The sequence below is a fragment of the Vicia villosa genome, linkage group LG2 (genome assembly GCF_029867415.1).
Source record: "Vicia villosa cultivar HV-30 ecotype Madison, WI linkage group LG2, Vvil1.0, whole genome shotgun sequence".
Taxonomy (NCBI): domain Eukaryota; kingdom Viridiplantae; phylum Streptophyta; class Magnoliopsida; order Fabales; family Fabaceae; genus Vicia; species Vicia villosa.
The window spans coordinates 150,592,700-150,605,247 of NC_081181.1; the positions used below are offsets into that span (position 1 = coordinate 150,592,700).

Consider the following 12,548-nt stretch of genomic DNA (forward strand, 5'->3'; position numbering starts at 1 on the left):
TTATTGTTATTATTATTATTATTATTATTATTATTATTATTAAACATTACTATTATTATTATTATTATTATTATTATTATTATTATTATTATTATTATTATTAAACATTACTATTATTATCATTTATGGTAACTATTGTTATTATTATCACTAGCATGTACATCAAATATATACATATGTCCATAAAATATATGATAAGTCTTCACCTAAGGATGTACATGTCATTTAGTTTGTAATAACGTCTAGTGATTAATATGTCCTAAAGAGAAAAAAAAAAAACAGTTAATGAAATAAAGAAGATTTTAGAACTAACTAGATAAGTTACATGTAAATATCAATATAATTTTTCAACACCTCATGCTTTCAATGTTTGGTAAAATTGAGCACCTCATGCTTCATTTGGAGAAAAAAAAAAATTTAAATAACAAGGTTTAAAAAAAAAATTACCAAAAAAACAAGTTTTTCAAAAAATTTATCAAAGTGTCTAGGTTTTGAAGACCCCCTGGAGTATGCGCCAAATGAATTGGCGCATTAGTACAAAAATTAAGAGTATGTGCCATAGCGCAAATGTGGATTTTTTTTTTTTTTTTTTTTTACTTTTCACAACACATATACGCCAAATTAATTGACTAATTCAAAAAATTTTATACTAAAGTGCCAAATGGTTTGGCGCATACTCTAGGGAGTCCCGCAAAACCTAGACATTTTGATAAATTTTCTGAAAACCTTATTTTTTATGTAATTTTTTTATAAACATTGTTATTTAAAATTTTTCATCTCATTTGGATGACTTGAAAATTATGTGGCATGCACAGAAATTGATTAGTGTAAAGTAAACTCATCACTAATTAATTTTTTATTCACTTTGGAAGTACTATAAGTAGGGGGGTTTACCACCCCATTATCTTCAACGAGTATTCTTTCGAAACATGTTAGAATTTTTTTTATAAAGTTATAAGTTTTGCCTAGTATAAAAGTATAGCGAGATTTCAGTGGTATTTTCTGCCAAAATGTTGATTTCTTAATATTTGAATGATTGTGATTGTTAGATTTAGAAAATGATTTTTTTAAGGTGATAGAACGACAACATCGTGAGCTATTAAGTTTAAGATCCCCAGTCACAGAAGGGAAGTGTAGTACATTGAATAGTTGTATTTGGTTGGGTTCTGGCTAAGGAAAGACTTGGTAGACTATGTCCTTTACAGTTGCCTCTCTTTCCTAGAAAGTCAACCATACATTGTTTACTGTACAAGCTGAACTTACTGTGAGGTTTGTGTGAGGTGAGAATTAAAATAATGCATTTTTGAAGATTAAAGTACTACCAAGCAAGTTTTCAGGATTTGAATGGCAGTCCATATAGATTTGTATTTAGGAATGTATAATTCCCCCGCCGTGTGTATGGGCGCACGAGGTTGATCGGCTACCTGAATTCTGACGAGGATTATTACCTTGCACTTAGCAAGATAAGGAAATCTTGGCCTGTTCTCTTAAGGGCGATCGACTTATAACACTTAGACTCCATATGAAGTCAGGTGCCGTTGCTCTTAGTAAATAGGAGAACGTTGGTGGCAGGTGGTCTCGTGATATTTGATCTCAGTAATTGGGTGGATGTCCTTGAACCCGTTTAATGGCCTAAGTTAGCATATAAGTGGAAAATGCATTAAATAAGGTAGACCCTAGTTTAGTAGTAAATAAAGGGAAATAACATGCTTGATTAATTATTTGTGTTGACATATATATTTCTATTTTACACTCAATCCCAATTTTTTTGATACTTATACGAAAATCTTAGCCCTTTTCTTTCTATGTTGTGTGTATTTGTCTTACAAACTTACAGATGGACGGACAGTTCCCGACCCTTGTCAGGATAGCAGCGGGTCAAAGAGTATGGATCACACTTTAGATTCAGTACCATGATGGAGACGAGGACGAAGGAAGATGAAGAATAGATGCTACTACTAATACTCTCACTCTTACGGGCCTAGTGACTTATACCTAACAAAGTCCTGGGATGTTTGATGTTTTCTTTACCGCTCTTGTCCAAATAACTCAGACATTACCATTCCACTGTATTTGGAAGAGTCATCGCCACTTTCATGGGCCCAAGCCATAGAACCTAGGCAGAAGACGTGTATATGGGGATGCTCGTGCATACCGTCGTCTGTTTGGCCAGGTTTACCGTGGGCGAGGCTGTGGACTTGGATTTAGACAAGTGCCAAGGGATCAACCAGCCTCGATCGAGGATTCATCTGTTTCATTTTATCACCTAGGTGATCCCTAGACATTTGTCTCGATGGAGGTAAAATGACGACTCTTTTGGATAGGGAAACATTTTGTTTGTACAGCCAGTATAGTGTCTATCTTTTTGTTTGGCCGATCGTCGCCATCTTTTGTTGATATTCTTGGATTAGTCTAGGAGCTTTAGTTTGTTCTTTTTGGTGTGGCGCTGCCACAGTAAACTATATCATGACTATATACAAAGGTTATATGTATATTGTAGCAACCCGCCCTAAAAATTATAACTTAGAGAGCCGCCACCTATTCTGAAGGGCGAATAGGAAACCCTACGCAGTATAGAGATCAGGGTAAGATACTATATTCAGGTCGAGGGAAGGTGTTAGGCACCCTCAACCCTTTTCTAAAGGTTAACATTGCAAAGATAAGGGTTATGGCAAAACATAAAGAAAGGTAACAAAAAATTAATAGGGTTAAAGACATGATTAAGATTTGGAGGAAGGGGACTCGCCTTGGTTATCCAAGTGCCTACGTATCTCCTTATGGAGAATCAGAGTCAACGTAGTTCGGGGGACGGGTTGTACGCCCTTTGAGTTTGAAATTTGAGTGTTTGAAGGCTTTTTGACTGGTCTGTCGTAGTTTGAATTAGGATGAAAATCCGTAGTTTGATTTGAAGTGTTTTGAATGTTTGGGCGTACAACCCTGATTTGATTTAGCACTATTAACCGCAACGATCAATAGATTCAATCGCCATAGTTAACAGATTAGTAGTTGTATCGTTACCAATTTTAATTGATGGATTCAATTATCACTAATAACGAATAAAAGTATTTTTTAGAAGTTTTAATGATTTAATTTGTATCATTACCCTTCGTAATCGATTGATTCGATTAAAAATGATAATGAATTAGAATAAAGGAAATGGGCTAATCATCGCAACCAATAAGATGGTTGAAACCCTTTAGCCAAATATTATGTATTTGAATTATATTAATTAAATGGCCGATTATTATCCATCGCGACCGATTAATACGGTCGAAACGAATAATAAATTAAATCCTAAGATTCCGGCTAAAAACTCATGGGATCGGGCAAACCCTGATATCTTATATCACCGCTCTAGGGTTTTTGTGATTGATAATTAAAATTAAATTAATTAATCAGGATTGTCAGATAATCGGGAAATACTATAATCCTACCCTAATCACTAGCCTACTACTAATTCTATACCTTAATCCTAATTAAAATTAATTAACTAAACCCAATTACCTTAATCTAAATAATTAAAATAAAATAAAATAAAAAATCTATAAAGAAACCTGGCAGTGATCCTGTAAGGTGAAGCCTTGTGTGTCCATGATAGACTGGCACATCAGGTGTGTTAGATCAAGCAACGTTAAGATCCAGAGGCTTCCGGTTGAGGGTGTATGGTGGCCATACATGGAGAGCAGTGCACTGAATGATGAAACTTGTTATTTCACAAAAATTATTGTGGAGCGTGTGGATCGAACCCACGCCACTTTAGTCAAGAGAAACGCCTTTACCATTCCAGCTACGGTTCTCCTTTGTTTATCATATGCGCTTGATGATTCATATACAAATCCTGGGCCATTAGTGAGATCCGAGCGCCAGAATTTGAATGAGCGAATGGTTGGACGACACATCATCATCTTCTTCATTTTTTCTGGAAAAACGCAGGGACCTATACCCACAGTTCCCAGGCGTCGCTAAAAAACGAACACGCATAAAATCTTACACACACAACGAAAATCAATTTCTCGGCCATGGACGAACTCCCCTCTTCGCGCTGAGTCCACCGGTAACATTCTTGTAGGCCAATTTCTCCTGCAAAACAAACCCCTAATATGGAGGCCGAAAACCCTAGACATGGCATCTCTCCATAACAGCGATAAAACAACAATTAAAGGGCCCAGAAACGTTCATGGCATGGTGATAAACATAAATATGCCAACAAATTGTGTATGTGATGCTTAAAACACTGAATTCGAATTCAGTTTTAGAGGGTGAAAACAGTGAGCCACAGAGAGCAATTCCGGACGTCTTAATTGATGATGGTGATTACAATAGCTCTACAAATGATCCAGGGAGGTGTTTGAATCGTCAACACGCTTTGAATTGCTCTGCCGCTTGGAAATCGATTTGAGTTTTTCTCTTGGATTCTTCAAGTTCTCCACGAGTTCTTCAGGGCTGCAAAACCTCCCCCAAAAAACTCCCCTCTGCATTGGCACGAATTCCTTATATACATTAGAGGGAATTAGGTTACCAATTAAGTCCAATATCCCTTGAATTCAAGATTGATATTTTTGATTGGAAATCACTTTGAAACTTTCTAAAAATTGGCCTAATTTGCATCAATATTGTCTTAATCACTTCCCCACGAAATTTGCTTGCGAATATTGATTTAATGTTGATTGGAATGGATCAATATGATTCCTCAAATCAAATCTTTGATTTTTCTTTCAATTATATCATTTTAAATTACTTTTAAAATGAAATAAAATTGTATAAATTCAACTAAAAATCTAAAAATTCGTGGCAAGTGATTTGGATAGCTTGGATATCTTATGGACCAAGATTAAGTCATAAAAGGTTAGGCCCATTTGCAAGAAACTCCAATTTGAAACACTTTTATTTCACATTTTGCCCCAAAAATCGCCCAACTTTGACCAAGCGTACTTCACTCAATTTTTAAGCTATGAGGGAGTTCTAGGACTTTTTGGAAACCTCAAAATGTCCTCTATAAGCCACTTTGGAATATATTTTTCATTTGGAGCTTTTATCTTGATCATATCCTCTTTGGGAAAAAACTGCTTTTGGAGGATGCCTGAAAATGACCTGTAATCTTTTGCATTGTATCTCTCAAATGAATCATTTATAGCCCTGACTTGTGAGAGACAAAGTTGTAGGGAATCCAATTTCCTTCAAAATAGGCTTTGAGTGGGGCATTTTTGATGTTCCATGTGAAAGTTATGCCCAGTCAAAGTTGGGTTGACTTTCTCTTAAGAAACCCTAATTTGAACCTTTTTGTATTTGTTCATCTCTGAGTTTCTATTAATGGAATCATGATCATTCTTTGATCAAATGATGGTTATGCACCTCTACACTTGATGTTTGACCAATGATCATAGGTTTTGAATCATGCTTTGATTGTAGTTGACCTTTAGGATTGGATCAGTTGACTGTGGATCTTGGGATTGTTTGAGCAAAGCTTTGGGATTGAGTCTTGAACTTTGAATCATTGTAAATGGAATATGGAAGGCAAATTTTGGGGTATGACATATATGTATGAAGTATGTTTGCTTTTATGTTACTTCTTTGTTTTAAATTTGATTTTTTTTTTTTACATTTTTTACTACAAAATTTAGAATTCCACCAATGAGACATAGGTTGTCTCATTTTCTTTAAATTAAAGAGGTGACATAAAACCAAACTTCATATATATTCATATCACCTTTGTACATAGTCATGACATAGTTAACTGTGGCACTGCCACACCAAAAAAAAAACTAAAGCCCCAAGGCTCGTCCAAGAGTACCCACAAAAGATGACGACGATCAGTTAAACAAAAAGACATACACTATACTGGTTGTACAAATAAAATGTTTCTCTGTCCAAAAGAGTCACCATTCTACGTCTATCGAGACAAATGTCTAGGGATCACCTGGGTGATAAGATGAAATAGCTGAATCCTCGGTCGAGGTCAGTTGATCCCTTGGCACTAATCTGAATCCAAGTCCACGGCCTCGCCCACGGTAAACCTGGCCAAACCAACGACAATAAGCACAAACATCCCCATCTACACGTCTTCTTCCCAAGTTCTGTGGCGCGGGCTCATGAAAGTGGCGATGCCTCTCCCAAATACGGCGGAATGGTAATGTCTGAGTTATTTGGAGATGAGCAGTAAAAAAAGCATCAAACATCCCAGGACTTCGGTAGGTATAAGTCATTAGGCCTGTTAAAGTAAAAGTATTAGTAGTATCATCTATTCTCCATCTTCATCCGTCCTCGTTGCCGTTGTGGTACTGAATCTCAAGTGTGCTCCATACTCTTTAACCCGCTGTTATCCTAACATGGGTCGGAAACTGTCCGTCCATCTGTAAATTTTTAAGATAAATACACACAATATAGAAAGCAAAGGGCTAAGATTTTCGTACAAGTATCAGAAAATTTGGGATTGAGGATAAAATAAGAATATTTATGTCAACACAAATAATCAATCAAGCGTGCTATCTCCCTTTATTTACTACCCAAATGTCATATTTATGAAACTAAAATACCACATTGCCACACTTTGAAAAGAATTTGCCAAAGTGCCACCATTTCCCTTTCAATTCGTCCAAGTATTGGACGAGGAAATGAAATTTTTTTCCCCAGTTGATGTTTTGCCGACCCTTAATTGGTTTTTTTCTTCCTTTTTTTGTTTTGAATTATTAAATAATTTTGTTTATTTTTAAATAATAATAATTGTTTATTTAAATTATTAAATGAATAAAATATAATATTTTATTATTAATTTAATTTTATAATAAAATAAATAAATAGTATACCAAGACTATACTATTCACATAAAAAAAGTTCAAATTAATAATTAAAATAATTTAATTTTAAAAATTATTATTACTTTTGATATATGTGAATGGTATAATCTTGATGTACTATTTATTTTTTATTACAGTATAAAATTAAATTAATAATTAAATATTATATTTTATTTATCTAATAGTTTAAATAAACAATTATTATTATTAAAAAATAAAAAAAACATTTAATAATTTAAAAAAAAATTCAGTTAAGGGTCGGTTAACCCATGACTAAACTCCTATTAAAAAAATTAGCTTTTCGTTCAACTCCTGATCGAACCGTTCAACTCCTGATCGAACCACCAAATAAAAGATGGTACTTTGACAATTTTTTTTTTAAAGTGTGATAATGTGGTATTTTAATCTTTATAAAACATCTAAACATATTAATCTTATCTAGTATAGAGACACACCTGTCCTTTTCTTTCATACAGACTTAGCTAACTTCAAATTTCAAAAGCTTAGTCCTTTTTTCTCTCTCTTAAAAAAAACAACATTCAATTTTTGTTTCTCTTCTCCACACCCAACTGAAGTCATACTCTTTTCCTTTTCCATCATAATTACACTCTGCACTCTTCTCACAAAACCCTAAATTTTCAAATCCATGCTTTTCTTTTCTTAATGCCTTACAGCTATCACTCTAGAATTACCTACTGAACAACTTTTCAATCTAAGCTTCCCATTCTCCTACATTTCCCAGAACAACAATCTCTCATGGCTTTTCAATGTTGTTGCTGTTTCACCTAAAAAAACCCTTTTTTTTCTCCTCTCAATTTTAAAATTCAAATCTCATTTATATTTTTGATTTTCTGGTGAAGCTCTTAGATTTTCTAGTTGAAGAACAAAAAAAAAACCTTTTTTTTTGCAACATTCACTTGGCAAAACCTATAGTCTTTTGAATTGAATATCTATAGCTACTAGGTTTTAGATCCCCTTTCTGTTTCTCTGCATATTGTTAAAAATTTAGTCTTTTCATCACTATCTAGTTTTTTTATATGGAAAAATTAGTGTATTAGTGTATCTATCACAATTAAGATTTTTTTTAGTCTTAGTTAATGCATGGATGAAAGAGAAGCTATGGCATTCTCTGATGGGTCTGGTTCATATTACATGCATAGAGGAGGAGGGGTTGGTGGGTCTGGTGGTAATGGAGGAGTGTTCCAACAAACACCTTCTGGGTTTAGAGCTTTGTCTAACAATGCTCATGGTGGTTCTGATGGTTCTGCATTTTCAGTGGAGCCTCAGCATGATAGTTTTAGTCATGGTGGTGTTAGCAACAGCATTGGTTCATCTCCTGGTCCTGTAGTGCCTTATTCAGGAGAGCAGTCTGTGAAAAAGAAAAGAGGGAGACCTAGGAAGTATGGTCCTGATGTACCTGTTTCGTTGAGACTATCCTCTCCTATGTCTGCCACTGAGAATTCCATGTCTCCTTCGGAGAAACGACCGAGAGGACGCCCACCTGGAAGTGGAAGGAAACAACAACTAGCTGCTCTAGGTAAGCATCATTTACTCTAGATACCTGGTTATATGTGTTGTTTAAGGATTCGGCATTGGAATTTGGCCAGTTCATTTTAGAGGGAAAGTTTGATTAGTTGTTTACAATTATCTGTTAATAAGAAAATGTGATGATATGTTGCTTTTGTTACTGAAAGTTTTTGTTTATAAAATTGGTCCTTGAAGTTGTTCACTTGCTAAAAGTTTACTCTATTGAAATTATCGATTTACTAATAGATTAATTCCTTTAGAATTTAGATAGACTGTGACTTTTAGGGATGAAGCATCCTAAGTAGCATTTAAGAAACTAAATTCTATATTTGTTCCAAGATAATTGACGGATGGGGGCAATGATAATTGATAAATACACGTGCATGTATAATGAACTATGAGGTTGTTGAAATTTAGTGTTATGCTTATTTGGTGAATACAAAAATGAATCTAACTATTTAAATTTCTGATAAACACCCTGTGATCGACTATATTTTCCATTTTTTTGTCATAATCTACTGAAGAAAATAGGTGGTTGAATTTCACATTTTTGTGTATCCCTTAGGTGAATGGATGAACAGCTCTGCCGGCCAGGCCTTTTCACCACATGTTATCACCATTGGAGTTGAGGAGGTAGTTATACTCTTCCATTTCGTACTTTATTCATCATTAAACCTTCAGGTTGTTATTCTAAGTTCCTTGAAAGGGGATTTTCTTTGTTTCAGGACATTGTAGCAAAGTTACAGGCATTTTCACAACTCAGACAACGTGCTTTATGCATCTTGTCAGGAACTGGGACTGTATCTTCAGTCACTCTGCGCCAGCCTGCTTCTACGACTATCAGTGTTGCATTCGAGGTTAGAGAACTAACACCAACTACCTTCACTATTAGAGATTTTAACATTACAAGTATCATCATTTCTATCTCCTTTTTATTGAATCCTCTCAATAGTTCTTGTTTAGTAGCAAGTTAATAATGTGCAATGCATACACTGTAATCATCGTTATGCACTAGTAAGCATTTTATTTTTCATGTTGGCAGGGGCGATTCCAAATATTATGCTTATCTGGCTCTTACTTGGTTGCTGAAGATGGTGGACCTCAAAATCGAACTGGTGGCATTAGTGTTTCCCTTTCTAGTCCGGACGGTCATGTTATTGGCGGTGGCGTTGCTAGGCTTATTGCTGCAAGCCCTGTCCAGGTATATTTCTTTATCACAATCTTATAACATTGGTGATTCTCATTCTTCTTGCACTCTCGTTCACAATCATAAGATAGATACTTGAGATTCAATCCTTTCCCTCCCAAAACAAATGACACTTTGGTTGCTGCAGGTGGTAGTTTGCAGTTTCGTATATGGCGGCTCTAAGGCGAAGACTGCCACAAAGCAAGGGACTGCCACAAAAGAAGGTGATGGTTCAGAGCCTCAGAGTAGCGACCAGTTAGCTTCTCCAGGAAGTGAACCATCTAATCAAAACTACACAGCTTCTGGAACAGGAACAGGCACAGTGTGGCTTGGATCAAGGCCAGTAGATGAGAAAAGTGAACATCCACACACTGGTATTGACTTGATGCATGGGTGAAAGTTATTCTCTATGTTGTAATTATATTTATCTGTTGTTGTAAATGTACTTAATTTGTGAGCATTGTGACTCACTTCGCATGATATTATTCCTATTGGTGTGTGTCACAAGTTAGCACTAACCTATGTTGTAACAGATGAAACATTTTAGGGTTAAGTAACAATCTTAACTTGTGCAGAGAAAAGAAAGTTTAGGTGAAATAGAGGCCATTTCTTTCTTACCTTTTACTACTTGTTTATTTATCAAACTAATCAGCATATTAATTGGAATGTCATGATTAGATTTGTTTCACCAATAACTAATTTGTACTGACTATATAGCCATCTTTGATAGCTTCTTAGATCATATAGCCATCTCAACTTCATCTAAGGTGATAATAAACATTCTTTACCTTAAAGAAGAGCATCCTTCAAGTATTCAAAGAATAAGGGTAATGAGATACTTGTCCTCGTCATTAATTTTCCCCTCAATATTTTTACAATTTTGTAAAGATCTCCAAATTATTTACAAATCTAGGTTTTTCTCAATCCCATGCATATTGTGTAGAATAATAATAATAATAGAAAAGTTATCATAGATGGCTTTACCTTTGGAGATAAATCTATGGTGCCCTTTTGTAGTATGGAGTTCCATTGACTTTGTATTGGAATGAGAAGAAGCCTCTCAAATGTGTGAAAGACTAAAGGCCACTATATTAAAATTAGGAACCAACAGAACAACAACAATCAAAAGAGGCAGCAGAGAGGACCATGAAGGAAGTGAAAGGGAGAGTCACCAATAACCTTGCAGAACAGTTTCTAAACCACTTACACATTCATAGAGCAATGTATATATACTCCTAAAACAATGGCAATGTTACCAATTCTGCACCAAAAACAATGACAATGCTACCAATTCTTCACCTAATCCTTTTGCCATTATTCATCCATCAAACAACCTCATTTTCCTCATCTGCTATTGATCCCACACAAGGCTTCACTCATGTTTCATTAGATAACTCAAACTTTGTTATTCAAAAGCCTTACAATATTCCAGTAAACCAGCGTTACAACTTTACAAATGGTGTGCACCAATTTTGGATACTCCCCACAGACAAGCCTTTCATGAGTGGCAGCAATACAAAGCCACGAACCGAGATTCGTATCAGTGTAAGTGTGTATTTGGTTCTACGGGAACAAAAACTTATTTTACATGACATTATAGCTTAACTTTTCACTTTGCACTTGCAGAAACATGAGTATACCTCTGGTATATGGCAATTTGAAGGGTATGCCTATGTTCCTAGTGGCACAAGCGGCGTGTGTATTATGCAAGTGTTTGGCGGCAGATCTACAGCGACAACGACACAACTTAGGATTTACGATGGTTCGCTAACTTATTATAATTCTCCTCATGTTCTATCTCAGAATATCTATGACAGGTGGTTTAAGGTAAACGTGATTCATAACGTGGATGCTAACAATGTTAAGATTTATATTGATGGAGTTCTCAAACGCGATGGGGCTGGTCTCGGAGCTGGTACTCACTACTTCAAGTTCGGGGTTTATGTACAAAATGATCATTCCAACCGCATGGAATCTCGTTGGAAGAATATCAAAGTTTTTAAAAAATAGATTAAGTACTAAAATTGATCAAGTCACGAGAAAAAGGATGAGTCGCATCCTCAACTTACACTAGTTTTACATTGACATCAAATGAAAATCCTGTATTTCACGATTATATAATAGGCCTATATATGGCAATGTTATGAATTCTTATTTGATTTCGGTGTAAAACTATTTTGAAGGTTGCTTGCAACTCAAGAAAGCTTTTTATACGTGATCATGAATTTAGATTGATAACCAAAAAAATTAGTAATCATTCAACAATGAAACAAAATAACTAGTCCTTGAATTTGCTAACACTATGAAGCAAATTATTGATAGTAATTGCAAAACTCACGAGATTCTTCCGATTTGATCTTATGATTTTCAGCTGCCAGTCGATTATATCGTTGTCCGATTCTGGATGAAAATAAGTAGGATGAGGAATTCTGATATCGTTCAAATGCCACGGTTGGCGTTCGATCAATAACTTAGTTGGATTCTGCATTTTTTTCTAGCTCTAAAAATCTAGCTCCCCAAGGAGAATCACTAGTCCTTCTAAAATCCCATGAAATTTTCCCCAAAACAAAAACATGATCCTTACCTAAATTCCTTTTCCAAGTAACTTGTCTCTCAAGCCACTTCAATAACTCCAAACCCAAACCATCTTTCACATCATTGGAAACATTCTTGAAATGCCATCTCAACACATCATGTCCACCATAGAATGGAACATAGAATAGCTTTGCATCATTCTCATTATAAAATGGAGATTATCATACCAAAGACCTGATTTTGAAGATAATTTGAGTAATAATGCAGTAATGGGTTCTCGATATAAGGTAGATTAATTTCCTTTTACATGAAATGAAAAAAAATCAATTTGCTTAATTAATTACTGCAATATTTGACTTGATAGGAAGTTCCTAAAAACTATGCTCAATTTATGGTTTGAAATACGTTTCCAAGCAATTTTCATTTTATGTGAACCCATTTGATACTCGCTATTTTGTTTAGCAAAGAAGATTGATTTCTATTTCGTTATGCAGCAGCATCTCTTC

General features: G+C 35.0%; 2 protein-coding genes across 2 annotated transcripts; both read left to right on the forward strand.

The window, feature by feature from the left end:
* Positions 1 to 7,300: 7,300 nt before the first annotated feature.
* LOC131647043 (AT-hook motif nuclear-localized protein 5-like) lies at positions 7,301 to 10,138 on the forward strand. The gene is made up of 5 exons (XM_058916962.1): positions 7,301 to 8,331; positions 8,887 to 8,954; positions 9,047 to 9,178; positions 9,364 to 9,522; positions 9,656 to 10,138. Exons 1-5 carry the CDS (start codon positions 7,896 to 7,898, stop codon positions 9,902 to 9,904), a joined length of 1,044 nt encoding a protein of 347 aa, XP_058772945.1. The 5' UTR covers positions 7,301 to 7,895; the 3' UTR covers positions 9,905 to 10,138.
* A 596-nt stretch (positions 10,139 to 10,734) lies between these two features.
* On the forward strand, positions 10,735 to 11,734 carry LOC131647044 (citrate-binding protein-like). Its single transcript, XM_058916963.1, has 2 exons — positions 10,735 to 11,052; positions 11,134 to 11,734. Exons 1-2 carry the CDS (start codon positions 10,783 to 10,785, stop codon positions 11,515 to 11,517), a joined length of 654 nt encoding a protein of 217 aa, XP_058772946.1. The 5' UTR covers positions 10,735 to 10,782; the 3' UTR covers positions 11,518 to 11,734.
* The last annotated feature ends 814 nt before the right edge of the window (positions 11,735 to 12,548 follow it).